The 15383-nt window shown below is 51.4% G+C and overlaps 2 protein-coding genes and 2 pseudogenes across 4 annotated transcripts, besides 2 other annotated features; 2 read left to right on the top strand and 2 right to left on the bottom strand.

The window, feature by feature from the left end:
• Positions 1-3456: 3456 nt before the first annotated feature.
• NCS54_01481500 (Opy2 domain-containing protein) lies at positions 3457-4135 on the top strand (the record flags this gene model as incomplete). Its single annotated transcript, XM_053159941.1, has 2 exons — positions 3457-3508; positions 3570-4135. The coding sequence occupies 2 exons, from the start codon at positions 3457-3459 to the stop codon at positions 4133-4135; spliced, it is 618 nt and encodes a 205-aa protein (XP_053015916.1).
• Positions 4136-4951: 816 nt separating this feature from the next.
• NCS54_01481400 (Hypothetical protein) lies at positions 4952-5889 on the top strand (the record flags this gene model as incomplete). Its single annotated transcript, XM_053159940.1, has 3 exons — positions 4952-5161; positions 5429-5651; positions 5708-5889. The coding sequence occupies 3 exons, from the start codon at positions 4952-4954 to the stop codon at positions 5887-5889; spliced, it is 615 nt and encodes a 204-aa protein (XP_053015915.1).
• A 2484-nt stretch (positions 5890-8373) lies between these two features.
• NCS54_01481300 lies at positions 8374-10281 on the bottom strand (annotated as a pseudogene). Its single transcript has 5 exons — positions 9728-10281; positions 9432-9664; positions 8871-9367; positions 8741-8822; positions 8374-8693 (listed from the first exon to the last, which is right to left on the bottom strand).
• Positions 8374-10281: a sequence feature.
• Positions 10282-14067: 3786 nt separating this feature from the next.
• Positions 14068-15383, bottom strand: NCS54_01481200 (annotated as a pseudogene). The gene is made up of 2 exons: positions 15129-15383; positions 14068-15054 (listed from the first exon to the last, which is right to left on the bottom strand).
• Positions 14068-15383: a sequence feature.

The raw sequence follows: 15383 nt of genomic DNA, 5'->3' as shown, positions 1-15383 counted from the left end.
GGCACTAACTTCGAACCTTTCAACGTAGAAACACGCAACTTTCACATCAACACATCGCCGCCAACGCCGCTGCAGCTATTCCAGCTTTTCCTTCCTATTTCCCTTATTGAGAGATGGGTCCAATACACTCAAAGCTGGCTCTCGTGGCTCAAGGAAAATAATGTTGTTGATAGCTGGAATCACCCGATGACGAAGAACTCAAGGCTGCGGACTTGGCAAGGGACCTCTATTGCAGAAGTATATGTATGGCTTGCAGTGCTAATTTATATGGGTATACACAAGGAAAGGACCATTAGAAGCCACTGGGATACTCCAAAGCCGGGGGAACAGCGCCCTTTACACTCCATCATCAAGTTCATGCCCTATTGGAAGTTTCAGATGCTTCACCGCCATCTTCGCCCCTTTAACTACGCCAAGATCGACGAGACCGCGCCTCTTCCGAAGGTATTCCAAGCTTGTGATGAGTGGTCTAATCATATACAGGCTGCGTCGACGGAGATCTTCATCCCGGGCTCTCATCTCGCTGTAGATGAGTGTATGATCCGCTATACAGGAGGTCCAATGATACAACAGTCATCAAGGGCAAGCCTATTCCTCAAGGCTTCAAAATCTGGGTTATAGCACAACACGGCTTCTTTATCCACTGGTTCTGGCACATCACGGGCGCACAATACGGCGCCGTTGGTGTTGAGCTTCCCCCTGCAAAGCGCCGCCGCACCCGCCGCACGAAGGGAGACTCCACAGACGAGCTTATCCCGTTGAATTCGACCCAAAGCGTCGTCGTGGCCCTAGCAAATACACTGCCAAAAGCGACATATCACGTCTTCGTTGATAACCTCTTTTCGTCTGCAGATCTCTTCCGCAGCCTCCGCATGCATGGCCACGGAGCCACAGGCACGGCTCGACCTAACAGCGGCATCCACGAGGAGCTCGTTCACGATCTCAAGGGAGATAAACAGCTCAGTACTAGCTATGACTTCAACCAGATTAAGGTTATCCCCACGCCTGATAACAAGGTATCACGCCAAGACACTTTTCTATGTGAATCCCTTACTAATTTGTCTTTCTGCCATCTCATAAGGTCAACCAAATCGCTTGGAAGGATAGCCGCCTCGTCCTCTTCTTCACCACCGTTTTTTCCGGCCAGGAGCGCGTTGAACGGCGCAGAAAGAAGCCCACATCCAAAAAGCCCGAAGCCCGGCAGATACGCCGCTTCTTCGGCGATGAGGCTATCAGGGATATCTCTATCCCTGGGGTTGCCGCCGGCTATAACGATGAAATGAATCACGTTGATCGAGGCGACCAGTTGAGGTCATATTATGCTTATGATCATCCCCTGCGCCGCGGCCCTTGGCAGGCTCTCTGTTGGACTTTCCTCCTTGACGTTGCACTTGTGAATAGCTACATTATTCAGCTACGAGGTCCTCAGCCAAACTGGAAGCGATTCACAACTCAGAGAGAGTGGCGAGAGTGCATTTATGATGAGTTGTTCAACGCATATGGCCAGGAAAGTCAGTCACGGCAACACTACCGAGCGGACGACGAGCGTGACCTCCAAAGCCCTGATTTACAGCGTAAACATATCAATCCAGAGGTTAATCATATCAATCGCAAAGTAAAGTCAAGCTGCCTAGCTTGTAAGGGCTTTCGGCAGGGGCAGATCAGGTCACAAGGCAAGAAAATAAGGCCTCTTGGGGAGCTCAGCTGCAATAACCGGCGTAAGCAGACTTGGTATGGTTGCCGGTTGTGCAATGTCACGATTTGTAATAGCCAAAATTGTTGGGACTTCTATCATCATATAACTTAGGTGCGGCGCTAAGTACCTTTCATTTGATGCATTTTAATTGGCCCCAACCCCCTGTCGTGACCTCCTTGGAGCCGTCGGATCACTGATGGGATGGATAGTTTAGTCAATAGCGCTGCGCCATGTGAACGGTGAGGCTTGGGCTATGCCGGATAAGGGACTAGAGCAATTATCAACCCCTCATCTTGAACCCGTTTCCGCCGACGTGGGTGACCGTTAACACATCAACGGTATGTAGTTTAAATTAAAGTTTAGCCGCTAACGTTCTTTTTGAGATTGAGAATCGTCTTTGTAGTGACTGACTCTTAAGAACTTCTCATGTCTATGAGCTCATCCTAGACAGGGTGTGGGCTTTATAGCCCAAAGCCTTCTTTACATAACAGACGAATTGAGCTCTCTCTAAGCTGTGGTTCCTGGTTCCGTAGCGTGATGTAAGCAGAAGGTTTGGAACGTCCTAGCGCGGTCTAGATCACGCCTCTACTTACGAACAGATGTACTAGTATCTAGCGGCGAGATTTGTCGGATGGTAGCACGTGGCGTAACACCATGCGAGTGACCAGGTTGTAATCCTCAACTGAAAGCTGGGAAAATTCTGACCAATGAGCATGCGTGTCAGGCCAGCACCTCCGCATCCAGACACGGCCTGCCATACAATGGGCTCGTAATCGTTCTAGACCACTTTTCAGACGGTCTGAATCCCGAGGAAAAGTAGAAGAAAAAGGGGGGGGGGGTTTATTTCGAATCGTCTCCTGGGAACGGCCACGTCAGGAACTGCGGCAGCGCGGATCAACGGCATCACAATCCACTCAGCCTGCGGCTTTTCGAGGGACCAGTTGTGGCGCACGGGTTTGGAGAGGGGCATTGACGGGGTCAGATCGTCAAATCTAGCGGAGCGTTCCAACGCCAGCCAGTCTCGAATGGACTGGCAGGAGAAGTACCTGCTTATCACCGACGAGGTGGAGTGCGGATGCTGCATGCAGTGAATGAGCGACCCTGCAGCAGCCAAAAGGTTTTTGGAGGGATTCCGATCGTTCTGTTCTGCGGAGACTTCGACTAATTCCGACCTGTGTAAGGGAGGTCGATTCCTTCCAAGTGTGAGAAGAACCCAGCAAGCGCGCAAAGCGTGTATTTTGACAGACGGGCAAGTCCCTCCGGCATACCAAAAACGGAGGATGCTTGGGACACGGACGTGTGCACGGATGCGTTTGGACGTATTTTTGTCGAAAAGCGAGTTGCACTCAGCACAGTAGGTAATTTAAAATGTTTAGTTAGATGAGTTGCCAAGAAACCTGTGAAAGGCTGCCTGCAGTTCATTTACAAGGCGAGAAAGGTAACCAACTCCAGAAAACACACCAATTTATTTCCCAGCGGGCATTTCGAATCTACCCAAAATCCAGCTCCAGGCAGGTCTATCCTGTAGATGTTCCTCACCTCGTCTTTGTCCGACGAACCGTTCGATCTTGCGTTTTTCATTCTCACCTTTCAGATTCTATCGCAATTCGCTATCGAACCCCAGCCATTGCTAAGCCTGCGCCGATGACCCACTCAACGTAAGCTTGAATATATCCGCCCAAATGATCGACACTTGACAAACATCGTGCGCCGATATTATCTCAATTTCTTATCGGCCTCTCACTGTTGGGGACATGAACATGGGCGGGTCTCGATACTTCGTTGCTAGAGACCTGGATGAGTTAGGACGTGGTAAGTGACTATGATGCCCTTATCCTCATGCCTATCGACAGCTGCTGATGGCGGTTCATAGTACTTCAGCTCGTCCCTCGAGGTTGCGACTGTATCAAGTGTGATGATAGCATAGGGCTCCAATGTCCTAAGTGCTCAGGTGGCGAGAGCTGCCAATTTACCGTTCCTCTCGACTGCACCCAATGTGCTACATCCGGCTGCATGAAGGATGAAGATGCAGAATCTGACAAAGGCGGCGGCGTAAACATTAGCGGCATCATTGGCGGTATCATCGGTAGCATTATAATGATTGCCGTCGCTACATATTTAGCCTGGAGGTTCTATATCAAGCCTAAGAGGTCACAGACTCTCACACCTATCAATTTCGAAGACGTGGGTCCTGTGCAAAGCTCCGAGAAGGATGCCGCCTTGAGGGGGACTCGTCCCCCATCGACACATGCCGTTCATTCTATCGCTCCCACCGTCCTTACTCAAGCCTCCAATGTTATCCAGATCGCCTACATCCCTGGCGTTATCAACCGAGCGACTCCGACGTCACCAAAACTTCTTATTCCTCTCGTCCCGCCGATCCCCATGCATCACCCCGAGGGCAATCAAGGCCAAGGAAACAACAGCCAACGTCCCTAGCAACCTTCAAGACTGGACCTACTTGGCCCTATCTGGCTACTCAGACCAAACAGCATACGCTCGCACCACTTACGCACCTCGCTCTAGCGTTACTTTCCTTCTGAGGGTTTACTCCGATCATTAGGCCGACATTCTCAGCAAAGTATTGCGTTTTGGACGGCGGGCTAGCATATCAATGCAATTTCCCGCGACAGTAGAATCGACGTCTTTCTGAACTCTCATAGTCAGATTGGTAACGGCCCTTGAAGACATAAGTTTATTGAGGGTTACCTTTGACAACCTGTCGCGGACCCCCCCGGTCCGAATCATCTCAACGTCTTTGCCAGTTTTATCATTTTAGAGAGGGCAGTATGTATTTGGGAGATTAGGTGGAGTCTAACCGAGGCCATAGGCAGCTATTACACGAAATGGAAACCATCTAGACGGGTTTATCCTCGGAACCGATAACGCCCCTAGCGCAACCGGTTCGATGGGTCGAACCGGATGCCATCGCCAGCAACATCTCAACGGCTCAGCAGCGTATTTACGAGTCTGTCCGACGCTATCGCCATGGACACCAACCATCGTTGGTTGCGAGGTCACATTCAGAGAGGACTTATGTTTCAGAACTGGACGGCTCAGGGAGTACATAGGTCTTGGATTATTGGAAGCGATGACGCCCAGACACCTGCGAGGCAGGAAAATATCGGCCTCTTGCTACAGAAAACGCCAAACCTAATCAAAAGTTTTGCTCAGCAGCTCTTTACCGAAGAACGACAAAGACTAGAATCCCAAACCAGGAGGCAAGATCCGCTGCACGGCGCTACAACATCCAATATGATGACCAACTGGATGCGCCGTACCGGCTGGCAAGATCTGCTTGGGGGTACATGCCGCGATCTTCTCATTACGATGTCGGAATTGCCTGCCCCGACTGGCCGGCTCTTCAGCTCAGCGGCGGATGAGGAGCGGCTAACCCTGATCGTGGCAGCAGTCGACCGCCTATTCGATCGATATGGTGAAACGATAAGGTGCACCGATATGTGCGTGCGGAGGTTCCGTGGCAGGTTTCCGAGCCATCCGTATAAAGCACCCTTTGAGCTTGTCTCTAAATCCAGCTCCGAGCGTGTGCATCGAAAAGAGTTGAAGGGGTGCTTGTGTCTATGGTTCCGATTACTGCAATTGCGGCCGCAGACGCCAAGGGCTATCATGGGTCGGGGTCCTGGAAAAACTCAAGGCAAAAAGTTGGAGCAACTTTGGAAGGATCCTATTTGGCGCGCAGAGCAACCAGCGCACTCAACCAATACATATCAGCCATCCGACGAGCCCGAGTACGACGAACATAGAGATATGGACGAAGACGAGGATGAAGAAAAGGAGGACGACGAAGATGAGGACCAAGGCAGCGACAATGAGGGCGAGAACGGACATACTGACGAGTTTGGGGGAGATGGTTATGATGAATCCGACGAAGAATCGTCCACAATTCGGTCCCCAAGGCGTCATGATGTCGTCCCAGCTGATCCCGCACTACATGGTAACAGAGGATTTCGAGGGCGGAAAATCAAGCTCAAGTATGCTCATCTATTTCAGCGCTATCCGTGGCCTCTGCTCCTTACAGAGAAGAATATCTCCGGCCCCATGGCTTCACACCCATTCTGTCAAGATTAATCTACTGCGCGCGGTTGATCTTCATTGAGGCAATACTGCCTCGTTATAGACACCCTTACGTCGATATTGCGTTTCGACGCGACATGGTCAGCTACAGGTTCTGAATGCTGCTCGGCGAGATAAAATGTGCGATGGGACGATGTCACCGATGGGAGAGTTCTCCAGTCTGCTGGACTACGGTCGTGCCCTGCATCGATCCGAAGGGCCAGTGTACCACTTCCATTGGAGTGAGGACGGCCACTCTCATGGGACGGGCAGAATCATTTTCCGATGGCCACATTCCGTGGTCTTGCTCACAAGGCGCTCATGCTGGCTTCTACCCATTGCAAGCGCCTAATGTACGACTAGGAACCTGCCGATATAGACCTCGCCAAAATTCGAGATAGGCATCACCTGTCGGAAAGAACTGGGTTCCTAACTTTGTCAAGCGACACCAAGAGCTCAAGACGCGTTTTAATCATAAGCACGATTATCAGAGAGCTAAATGCGAAGATCCGACCCTTATTCGCGAATGGTTTGCGCTCGTGGAGAACACAGTAGCGAAATATGTCATCATCCTAGCTGATATCTACAACTTTGATGAGACTGGCTTTCTGATGGGCATGATCGCAAGCGGAATGGTTGTCACAGGCGCAGAAAGGCGTGGAAGGCCAAAGTCAGTCCAGCCTGGAAACAGGGAATGGGTTACAGTCATCCAGGCGATCCAGCCGTTCATCGTGGTTGCGGGCCAATATCACCTCGCCAACTGGTACCGGGAAAGCAACCTACCGGGCGATTGGGCTATCGTCACGACAAAAAATGGCTGGACCGATAACGAGACGGGTCTCGAGTGGATCAAGCACTTCGATCAACACACAAAGACCCGATCAAATGGTCGCCATCGTCTACTGATCCTCGATGGGCATGAAAGCTACTACTCTGCTGACTTCGAGACATATTGCGAGAAGAACAACATTATCACACTTTATATGCCACCTAATTCGTCTAATCTACTTCAGCCTCGTGATGTCGGGTGCTTTGGACCGCTCAAAAAGGCCTACGGTTGGGAAATAGGGCATTTGATCAAACGTTCCATAACCCACGTTTCAAAGACCGAGCTCTTTCCGGCCTTTTACGCTGCCCACCAAGCCGCTATGACAAAAAGCAATATTCAGGGAGGTTTCAGACGAGCCGAGCTTGTTCCTTTAGACCCGGAAAGTGTCATCAAAGCTTAATGTGCAGCTGCGGACTCCAACACCTGTTGAGGAGGAGGCGAGCCTCCCCAACCCTTGGGTCTCAAAGACGCCAAAGACCGTCCTTGAGGCTAGCTCTCAGTCTGAATACCTCAAAAGTTGAATTAGAAGGCATAGATCAGCTCCCCGGCATCTATTCTTGAGGCACTTGAGTCATTTCCCAAGCGAACGAAGGAAATAATGCATCAGATAGCATTATTAAGGCCTGAGAACCAGATCCTTCGACAGTCAAATGAGGCCCTTAGCAAGCGGCGCAGAGTAAAAAGAACGCGCCTCCAGAATAGAGGGAAGATGACTGTAGGTGAGGGAAGAGAAGCAATTGATCAGATGGGTGGTGATACGCCGGTAGCGGCCGAATTGTCGAGAAGTGGTGGTCAAGGAGAATCGGCGCGAGCGAAGGAAAGGCATTGTGGAACATGCGGCAAGATTGGTCATAACACAAGAACATGTCCGATAGTTGTTGCGACGTCTGGGGAAGAGGATAGCGATTGAATTTAATTGATCAATGCTTTGTTGTGGTTTTTATTAAAGTTCTTATGTTGAAGGTTAGGAAAACTGTATCGCTCGCTTGTCTGTATCGCTCGCTTATCAAGTACGTTATGGAGTACCGGTAAACATCACCTCAGGGTCCATTTCCGGCCCCAGGTGTCCCGAAACTATTCGCTATTACGGCCTTCCGGGAAAGTTATATTTCTTTTTTTTCGAAAACCTTCCTGCAGATCACAGTCATCTCCTCGGCCTATTCAATTTCGCACTTTGTAATTAATTCCAGCAACATTTTCATCTGGGACAATACGACCGCACGTGTCTTACCAAGCTAGTTAACCACTTTTCACGTCAGCTAGGTTAGAGCGAATTGTCTTGCAATTGTTGTTATTACCCTAGCCAATCACTGTGAGCCAGCCCATCTCATTTGGTCCTGTTAGCCGCAGCAAAACCAGGCCCAACCTGTTGAGACCGTATGACCAAGAGGGTCCGATCTGCTGGTGTCTGAGATGTGGATACTGTGTAATGAGCTGTGCTCCTCACAGACACATGTAACTTAGCCTTTTCAACAATAAGAACACCGTCTACTCCCGCAGTATTGCTTCATCAGTTTTGGCTGTGATTGCTTCATTGAACAAACTTTCCGTATCCCGCTTGTACCCTCGTGATGACCGGGGTCAGGTGGGGCGAGGTACGGCTTGGAGGCTTATGGACACTAAGGAGATAGATAATATCACCAGTTTGTTTAACGCACCATAACCATCGTAGTGGTCAAACTGTTAATTGACGGCTCGTGCTCATTTTAACCGCCAGCGGACCCAGGTCTTGCAAGCGCCAAAAATTTCCCATACAAAATTAATTGTCGGCGGCTCACCGGCGCAAGGCATAAGTGTCAGGGCTGGCGTAGTCATCCTCGCCGCTGAGCTCCTCAAGAGTCTTGCGAGCAGTCTCGGGAATGAGGAGGGTAGTAAGGCAACCGAGAAGCATGAAAAGAGCATAGATCTCAAGAACGTGGTCCATCCAGGGAGCCTCATTGTCCTTGGTAGCACCACGGGTACGAAGGATGGATATGGCGCCCTGGCCGATGATGGATCCAATCTTGCCGGAGGCGGCAGAGATACCGTGAGAGGTGGATCGGTAGCGGGTGGGGAAGACTTCACCGGGGACAACGAAGGTGGTAGTGTTGGGACCTAATCTGTTAGCCCACCGCCCTTGAGGAACAAGATAGAAGATTTACCGAAGTTGAAGAAGAATTGGGCAAGCACGTAGATGGCGAGCAGACCGTTGGAGGAAATATGGTGGTAAGCGAAACCCATAACCTGGATATTTGTTAATATCAGCAAGATAATTTGGAGGGGGCAACTTACAATGAAGAGAATAGTAAGAATGATGAAGCCACCGAGCTGAATAGTTTTACGGCCAAGAGTATCAATAGTGGCAACGGAAACCCAGTAGCCAGGAACAGCGCCAGCAAGGACAATGATGACGTTGCCGACGGCGGTGTTGTATAGGAACTCGTACACGTTGTGGGCATCCTTGCTCGAGTAGCCAATAACCTTGAGAATAGTACCGTTGTTCAAACTGAGTCCATAAAAGGCCACATCAAGGCTGAACCATGATCCAGCAGTTCCGAGCAGAAGCAAGAAGTTCTTGAGCTTGCCGTAGTGGCGGAAGAAGTCACCCCAGCCGGCCTTGGGCACCTGAAGGTTCTCGCGAGCACCCTGCTGGACCTGAGCGCGAGCGACCTCATCAGTCTCACCCTCACGCTTGCCAGTCATGTAGGCCTTGACATCCTCGTCGGCTTTCTCGACATCGCGGGCGACATCGAAGGTGTAGCGAGGGGTCTCGGGGATGGTGAGACGGTCTGGGTTCCCCACGAGGTTAACCCATGTCAAATCAGTATGCCAAGACGGACTTTGGACACTTACAGTAAAGGGCAATGCAAGCGGGAACGGCACCGAAGCCGACCAGGGTACGCCACATCTTGTCGACGGCGACCTGGCAACCGCCAGTGCAGCTAGTCTGATTGGGGGCGCCCTCAAGCTGGGACTTGAAGCCGAGAGTGAGGAACATCATGACCAGGGCGGCGCAGAGCTGGCCCATTCCCTGCATGGCAAATACAGCAGCCATCATAGCTCCTCGCCACTTGGTGGTCGCGAACCTTTCGCATGTGTCAGCAGGGGTCCGGGTTGAAGATACTCCACCACCATAGCTGCAGACTTACTCAGAAGTAATAATAGAAGAAAGAGGATAGTCACCACCAATACCAACGCCCATGAGGACTCGCCAGAAGATGATAATTCCGATAAGAGAGGTAGATGGAGAGCCAGCAGTCAAGGCCTGACCGAGGGTAGCAAAGATGATGACAATGAGTTCCAGACCGTACATGCGCTTTCGGCCGAAGATATCAGCAAGCATACCGAAGCCAAGCTGACCAATAACAGTACCAGCCGAAGTTGAGAGCTTGATGGCGTTATCCGCGCTGGTAGGAAGCTTGCCCGTGGCGGGATAGTAGACAATGCCAAGCATGATGGTTAGCATGGAGACGCAGAAGATATCGTAAGAGTCAGTGAAGAAGCCGACACCGGCGACAACACAGGCTCGAACATGATACCAGCCAAAGGGAGCCCTGTCGATCTCGGCGAGGGCAAGACGACGACGCTCGTTGGGGTCGGCGATATGAGCAAAGTCGTTGTGGAAGTTGCGGAATGCACTGTTGCCGCCGGTTGTCTTGGCGACAGCGGCCGGGGGGGCACGCGCCTCGTTGTCAGCCATTGGACTGGATGGATGGGGGAATTAATAGCGTATGCCAAGAATGGATAATTAGAAACAAGTTGTAAGTGAGAAAAAGAAGAGATGAAAGCTTTGATATTCGTGTACTTGAGTGCACTTGAATAAAGACACAAGTGAGACCTTGCGCCTGTCGTCTAGACAAAGGAGCAGAATCTTCTTTTTGGGCACGATGGCCAGCTTGATATATATATATATGAAATAACCAAAAGATAAAAAGGTCTTACTACGGCATCTTCCAACGACTAACTGGGCCTCCAGGCGTCCTTCAGTTCCGTGCGAATTGATGACTCCTGCCCATCCACGCTCTTGCCCACCCGCTCTTGCCCGCTCATCTCTCGACGGCCGGAAACGAAGATAAACACAGCTGCTGGGAGCCTCAGAGGGTTCAGGCTCGGCCAAGGATGAGGACGATGAGCACAAGACAGTCGAGCTTGTGAAGGGCCCCAGACAAATCAATGGGTCGCTCCCCCCACGTGCTTCCAGATGCCAAGACCTTTGGCTGCAGGAGCACTAGAGACCTTGTAGGATCTCGGCAAACGGCACGGAATTAGCGTGCTTCCGACCCACTCAGGATCACTCTCATCCATCTCTACTCGTGGATCTCCTCGCCAAGCAGAAGCCTACGACGACCATCTGGCGTAAGAGGAGACAATTTACTGGGTGCCCCCCTTACTATTTGGCTTTAACCATAAGTCAATGACCGAGATGATTGCAGATCTTGCGACGGAGCTTGTTGCTGATTGAGCTTTCCTCTTTCCGGACACCGAGACCTATAGTTTGCGCCTCCAGAGCCCTTATTACGCTTCATGGGCCGGGTCGCGGGCAGCAGAGGCACCGGTAGCCGTGTTACTGGTTTAACTCCATTAGCGAAGCTGGGCGCCTTTTGTCTTTTTGACTCCCGTCTCGAGCTTGTCTCTGAAGCATATCCTTCGCGTCCCGCGCTCCGTCAGTTATTGGGTGTCCTTCACATCACGAGCAAGTGATCAGCGATCTTGCTTTCAGATCAGGCATGCTTCTGACATATCCTCGCCCTTCTTGGAGCTCTATGCCACGTACCAACAGCCATGTCTGCGCCTGTGCCTGCGCCTACGTCCACGCCCAACCAGGAGGAGGAGCTGCCTCCGCGCTCCCTCGAGGTCCTCACTAAACCGAAGCAGAAGTTGCAAGCTCTCAAGTCGATGATAGATAGTGTTGCGCAACAACGACAAGTCGCCTCTCGCGCCCTAGGTATTATTCTCCGGAGATCCTGCCAGAATCGGCCATACAAATGTGTGTACGTATGTATATATGTATTAAATCCCCGAAGCCGAGGAAGACCTAAGAAGGGGGACATTGAATTAGCCCCTGAGCGCCCGTGAAGAGAGCATGTCCCCTGTCAACGATTTTTCCATCCAGAGCTGCTAGCGGGTGGTTTGAGGTTGGCCGCAAGCTGGCGGCGTTGATGACACTCTTGGTTTTCTTCTGAAGCGACTTGCCGTTCCATTCTGCCACTCCGGTAACGACGGGGTTCGCACGTTTAAGCAGTCAGAAACTAAATTAAAAGTGCAGACAGATGCTTCTATGGGTCTGAGACTAAGATACGATAGGTTCCTAGCTCATCTCTAGGACAATCTTCCTCCTAAGCCTCAAAATCCACACAGCATACAGCACCCAACAAAGGACAACACTGGCTAGTCCGCTAGCGGCGACGCCTTCAAACTGCTCTGGCCGACTCTACATTGCGGTCGAAGCCCACCGGCCGATTTCTGCGGCACTGGCGAAGGTCGTCTCGACGCCTGCAAACCCGACACGGCGCGCTGCCGGCACTCGTGTCTGGACGATCTGCTGGACGGCGACATTGTGTGTCCAGTAGCCAAACCCACTGAATCCTAGGGACAAGAAAATAAACGCCGACAGCAGCGGGAAGGTAGATGCTGGATCTGTCGTGTTAATAGGCACCAGTACGATGGCGATATAGCAAGGGATCGTAAAAACGGCTTGCGTGGACACGCCGGAAAGGCCAAGTGCTGCGATGGGTTCGGGGATAAGGCCGAGGGGAAATCTGGCCAGGAGGCTGGCGGCTATGGGGAAGATTATGGCCGAGGAGATCTCTATGATGGATATAACGGTGCGGGCGAAGGTAATAAGTGAGTAGGGGTAATGTCGACTCAAGAGATACGTGGTCATGGAACCAGACAGGGATAGGACAGAGAAGGGCTGTATGGCCGTTGACAGGGAGGCCGGGAGCTTGTTAATAGACTTGTTTTAAGCTTGAGAGTGAGATGACATACCCAGGCAAACATCACTGGTGAAGTAAAGTGCGAGACTGTTCTTTTGCACTTCCGGCTCGCTCACACCTTCGTGGTCACTCCCCTGTTCAGATCCTGCAGCATCTGGCTGACTGGCGCGTTCCCGTTGAAGCACAGCACAGTGGTTCCAAGCACTTCTAGCAGAGATCAGCTCAATTCCAACCGTCATCATATTCAGTCCTGCAGTGACCGCTGCAAGGACTGCCGAACTCTGTTGTGCAGCAATCCCAGAAACGAAGATCGGAGCCAGCATCTTGGAGATCAAGTCTATCCTTCTCATAACGGCATTCAGGTGGTGCGGCGGCGGCTCCGAGCATTCTGAGGCAATGGTAGGAACCCAGTCTCTTTCCATGACGAACTGGTTACCCACCGCGCACATCCTTTCGATGATGTTGCACGAGATAATGATCGCTACCAGGATGGTTTTCGAAAACCGACCGCATATGAATCCCAGAATGTCGGGGTTTATGCACTTAAGTCGCCCGAGTAGGTGAAGCTGGCGAGAGAACCGCCGTCGTTAGTCATTAAGCATCTGATCCCACGATCGCGACACATACCGGATAGAAGTAGGTAACAGCGTATTCGGATAGGCTGAGGCAAAGAGCAAGATCCGGCGCAAACGTGTTCAGCTTTGCGGCCGCTGGCCTGGGGTTTCTTGATGTCGGACGATCGGTACTGTCACTGTTGTGAACTCGTAACTTCTCATGTTCCAGGTTGAAAGGAAATGAGACACGTAAAGGCGTCATAGTAGGCTTCTCTTGACGACATGTCTATCCGAGTCGTGACCCTCTACTGCGTCAATCCTAATCCAAGAGCTTTGAGGCTGCGTTTGCTGACCTGGACAAGAAGCGGAACCGCTTCGTCAGCGGTGTCACTCATCTTCACTTGCGCTAGCTTTGGAATCTATTCCCAGGATATGGAATTTATGTTTCAATTTGTTCACTGATTAAGAGTGAGAGGGGGAAGATGCTCTCAGTGTTCACTCTGTGGACGAAGGTATATCGTTAAGGTAGTTGAGATGGCACGCAGACATTTGGCAGCAAATACTCCGTTTAGGTCGCTTCGTTTCTCTCGAGCTGTGGAGATGAAATTTCGATCCCACCCTCCACCTCCAATATGCCGTCAAGATGACGCAACGTATGGCATTTCATAGCCGGGAGCGGTCAGTTGGGCCAGACCATTGACGGAGCAAACATGCACTAGCAAACTCAGACTTTAACAACACGCGTCGTGACTGCCATCTTGGAACCGGGCAGTCCATGTGATGTCGATTAATGCACCGAAAATGTCGAGCATACTAACCTGGATTTTCGCCATGTTTGTTCCTGAGGCATCGCTGCTGTAGCTATCCAGATAAATATGCCATATCAGCCAATTAGAGCTCCTCACGGAGGACAACGCGGATAACTGCGGCAAGTCCAAGTTGACTCATCCCGTGATAGTTCGGCTTTGCCCTGCATTCTCTCCAAAATGATATGGGTGGCTATGACGAATCGGCCACATTGTGAATGACTGTGAACTCCAAGGCCATGAAAGTAATGTAACCGAGCAACATAGTTCCTCCAATCCAACGATCAAACCTTTCACCGTACCAAACGGCTATTGTGAGCGCAAGAGTAGAGCCCCAGAGGATACATAACTCAGGGATATTGACGTTACCCCTATTAAAGTCCCCCGAGATAGCGATCATAACAATGCCCAGGCAGAGCGACAGGAGGAAGACATTGCTCCCAACGGTATTAGCCACAAGAATCCCTATGTGGCCCCGGTTCCCGCTCAGGACAGCGACAAATTTCTCAGGCAGGGTGGTTGCGACGGCAAGGATAATAATACCGAACAGCACGTCGGAGATGCCAATGGCGTCCGTGATATTGATGGCGGCGTGCGAGAGGACATAGCCGGCCAGGCAGATGGCTAAGAAGCCGAGCACCAGGAACCCGATATGGTATCCCAGGCCTCGTCGTCTGCGGCAGTTTGACACATTTGTGGCGACCTCGGGACCGCCGCTTACTTGCTGGCCCAGTTCGTTATTATTCTCAGGCTCCTCTTGGCTCGCCTGTGCTTCGCGCCGGCGACTGCTGGCAGACCTCGTCGATCTTGTCGACGACGCGTCGCTTTCGTCATCGCTGCTGTCATCGTCCGAAACTTCCGGCGCGGTGAGCCTTCCCCGGCTAATGGCCCAGCCTATGGAGACCAGGTAGATCGCAAAGAGCGCAATCAGGATAGAACCACAAACCAGCCAGATAATCCTGTGAGAGAAGTAGGTGATCGGCGTGACAAAGGTGGTGATAATAAGCAAGAAGAGCGAGTACATCCGAGAGCTCCTGTCAAATTTGACGTGCGAGCCCCTAGGACGGAATAAGAGCCCGAGCGAAAAGGCGCCAAGGATGTTCGAGATAGCTGACCCGATGATGTTCCCTACTGCTAACGAGGGCCGGCCCTGGACAAGGGAGGCAATGACGACGACGAGCTGCGATCTATTAATCAACAGAGCGAAGGAAGAGAGTATGGACGAAGTGGGTTCAGTTTAGGTTGAAGCCTTACCTCTTCCCATTCTGCGCCGGCGGTAGGCAGCGCAATTACCGTGTCTGGAATTCCCGTCCGGCAGGCAACGATAGCAGTGTGGTCGACAAATCTATCGGCGCCAAATTCAAGCAGGAATAGAGTACTGATAAAGGTGGCGACATTGTAGGCGACGGCGTTACCGTTGACCATGGCGATGGTAGAATAGAGAACGCAGGAAGTCGAAAGGGGAAAAAATAATCGGATCGGCGGAGTTTGTGTTGTGGTGGGGAACTG

The sequence above is a fragment of the Fusarium falciforme genome, chromosome 13 (genome assembly GCF_026873545.1).
Source record: "Fusarium falciforme chromosome 13, complete sequence".
Lineage (NCBI taxonomy): Eukaryota > Fungi > Ascomycota > Sordariomycetes > Hypocreales > Nectriaceae > Fusarium > Fusarium falciforme.
This window is presented reverse-complemented; position numbering and strand designations above follow the sequence as displayed.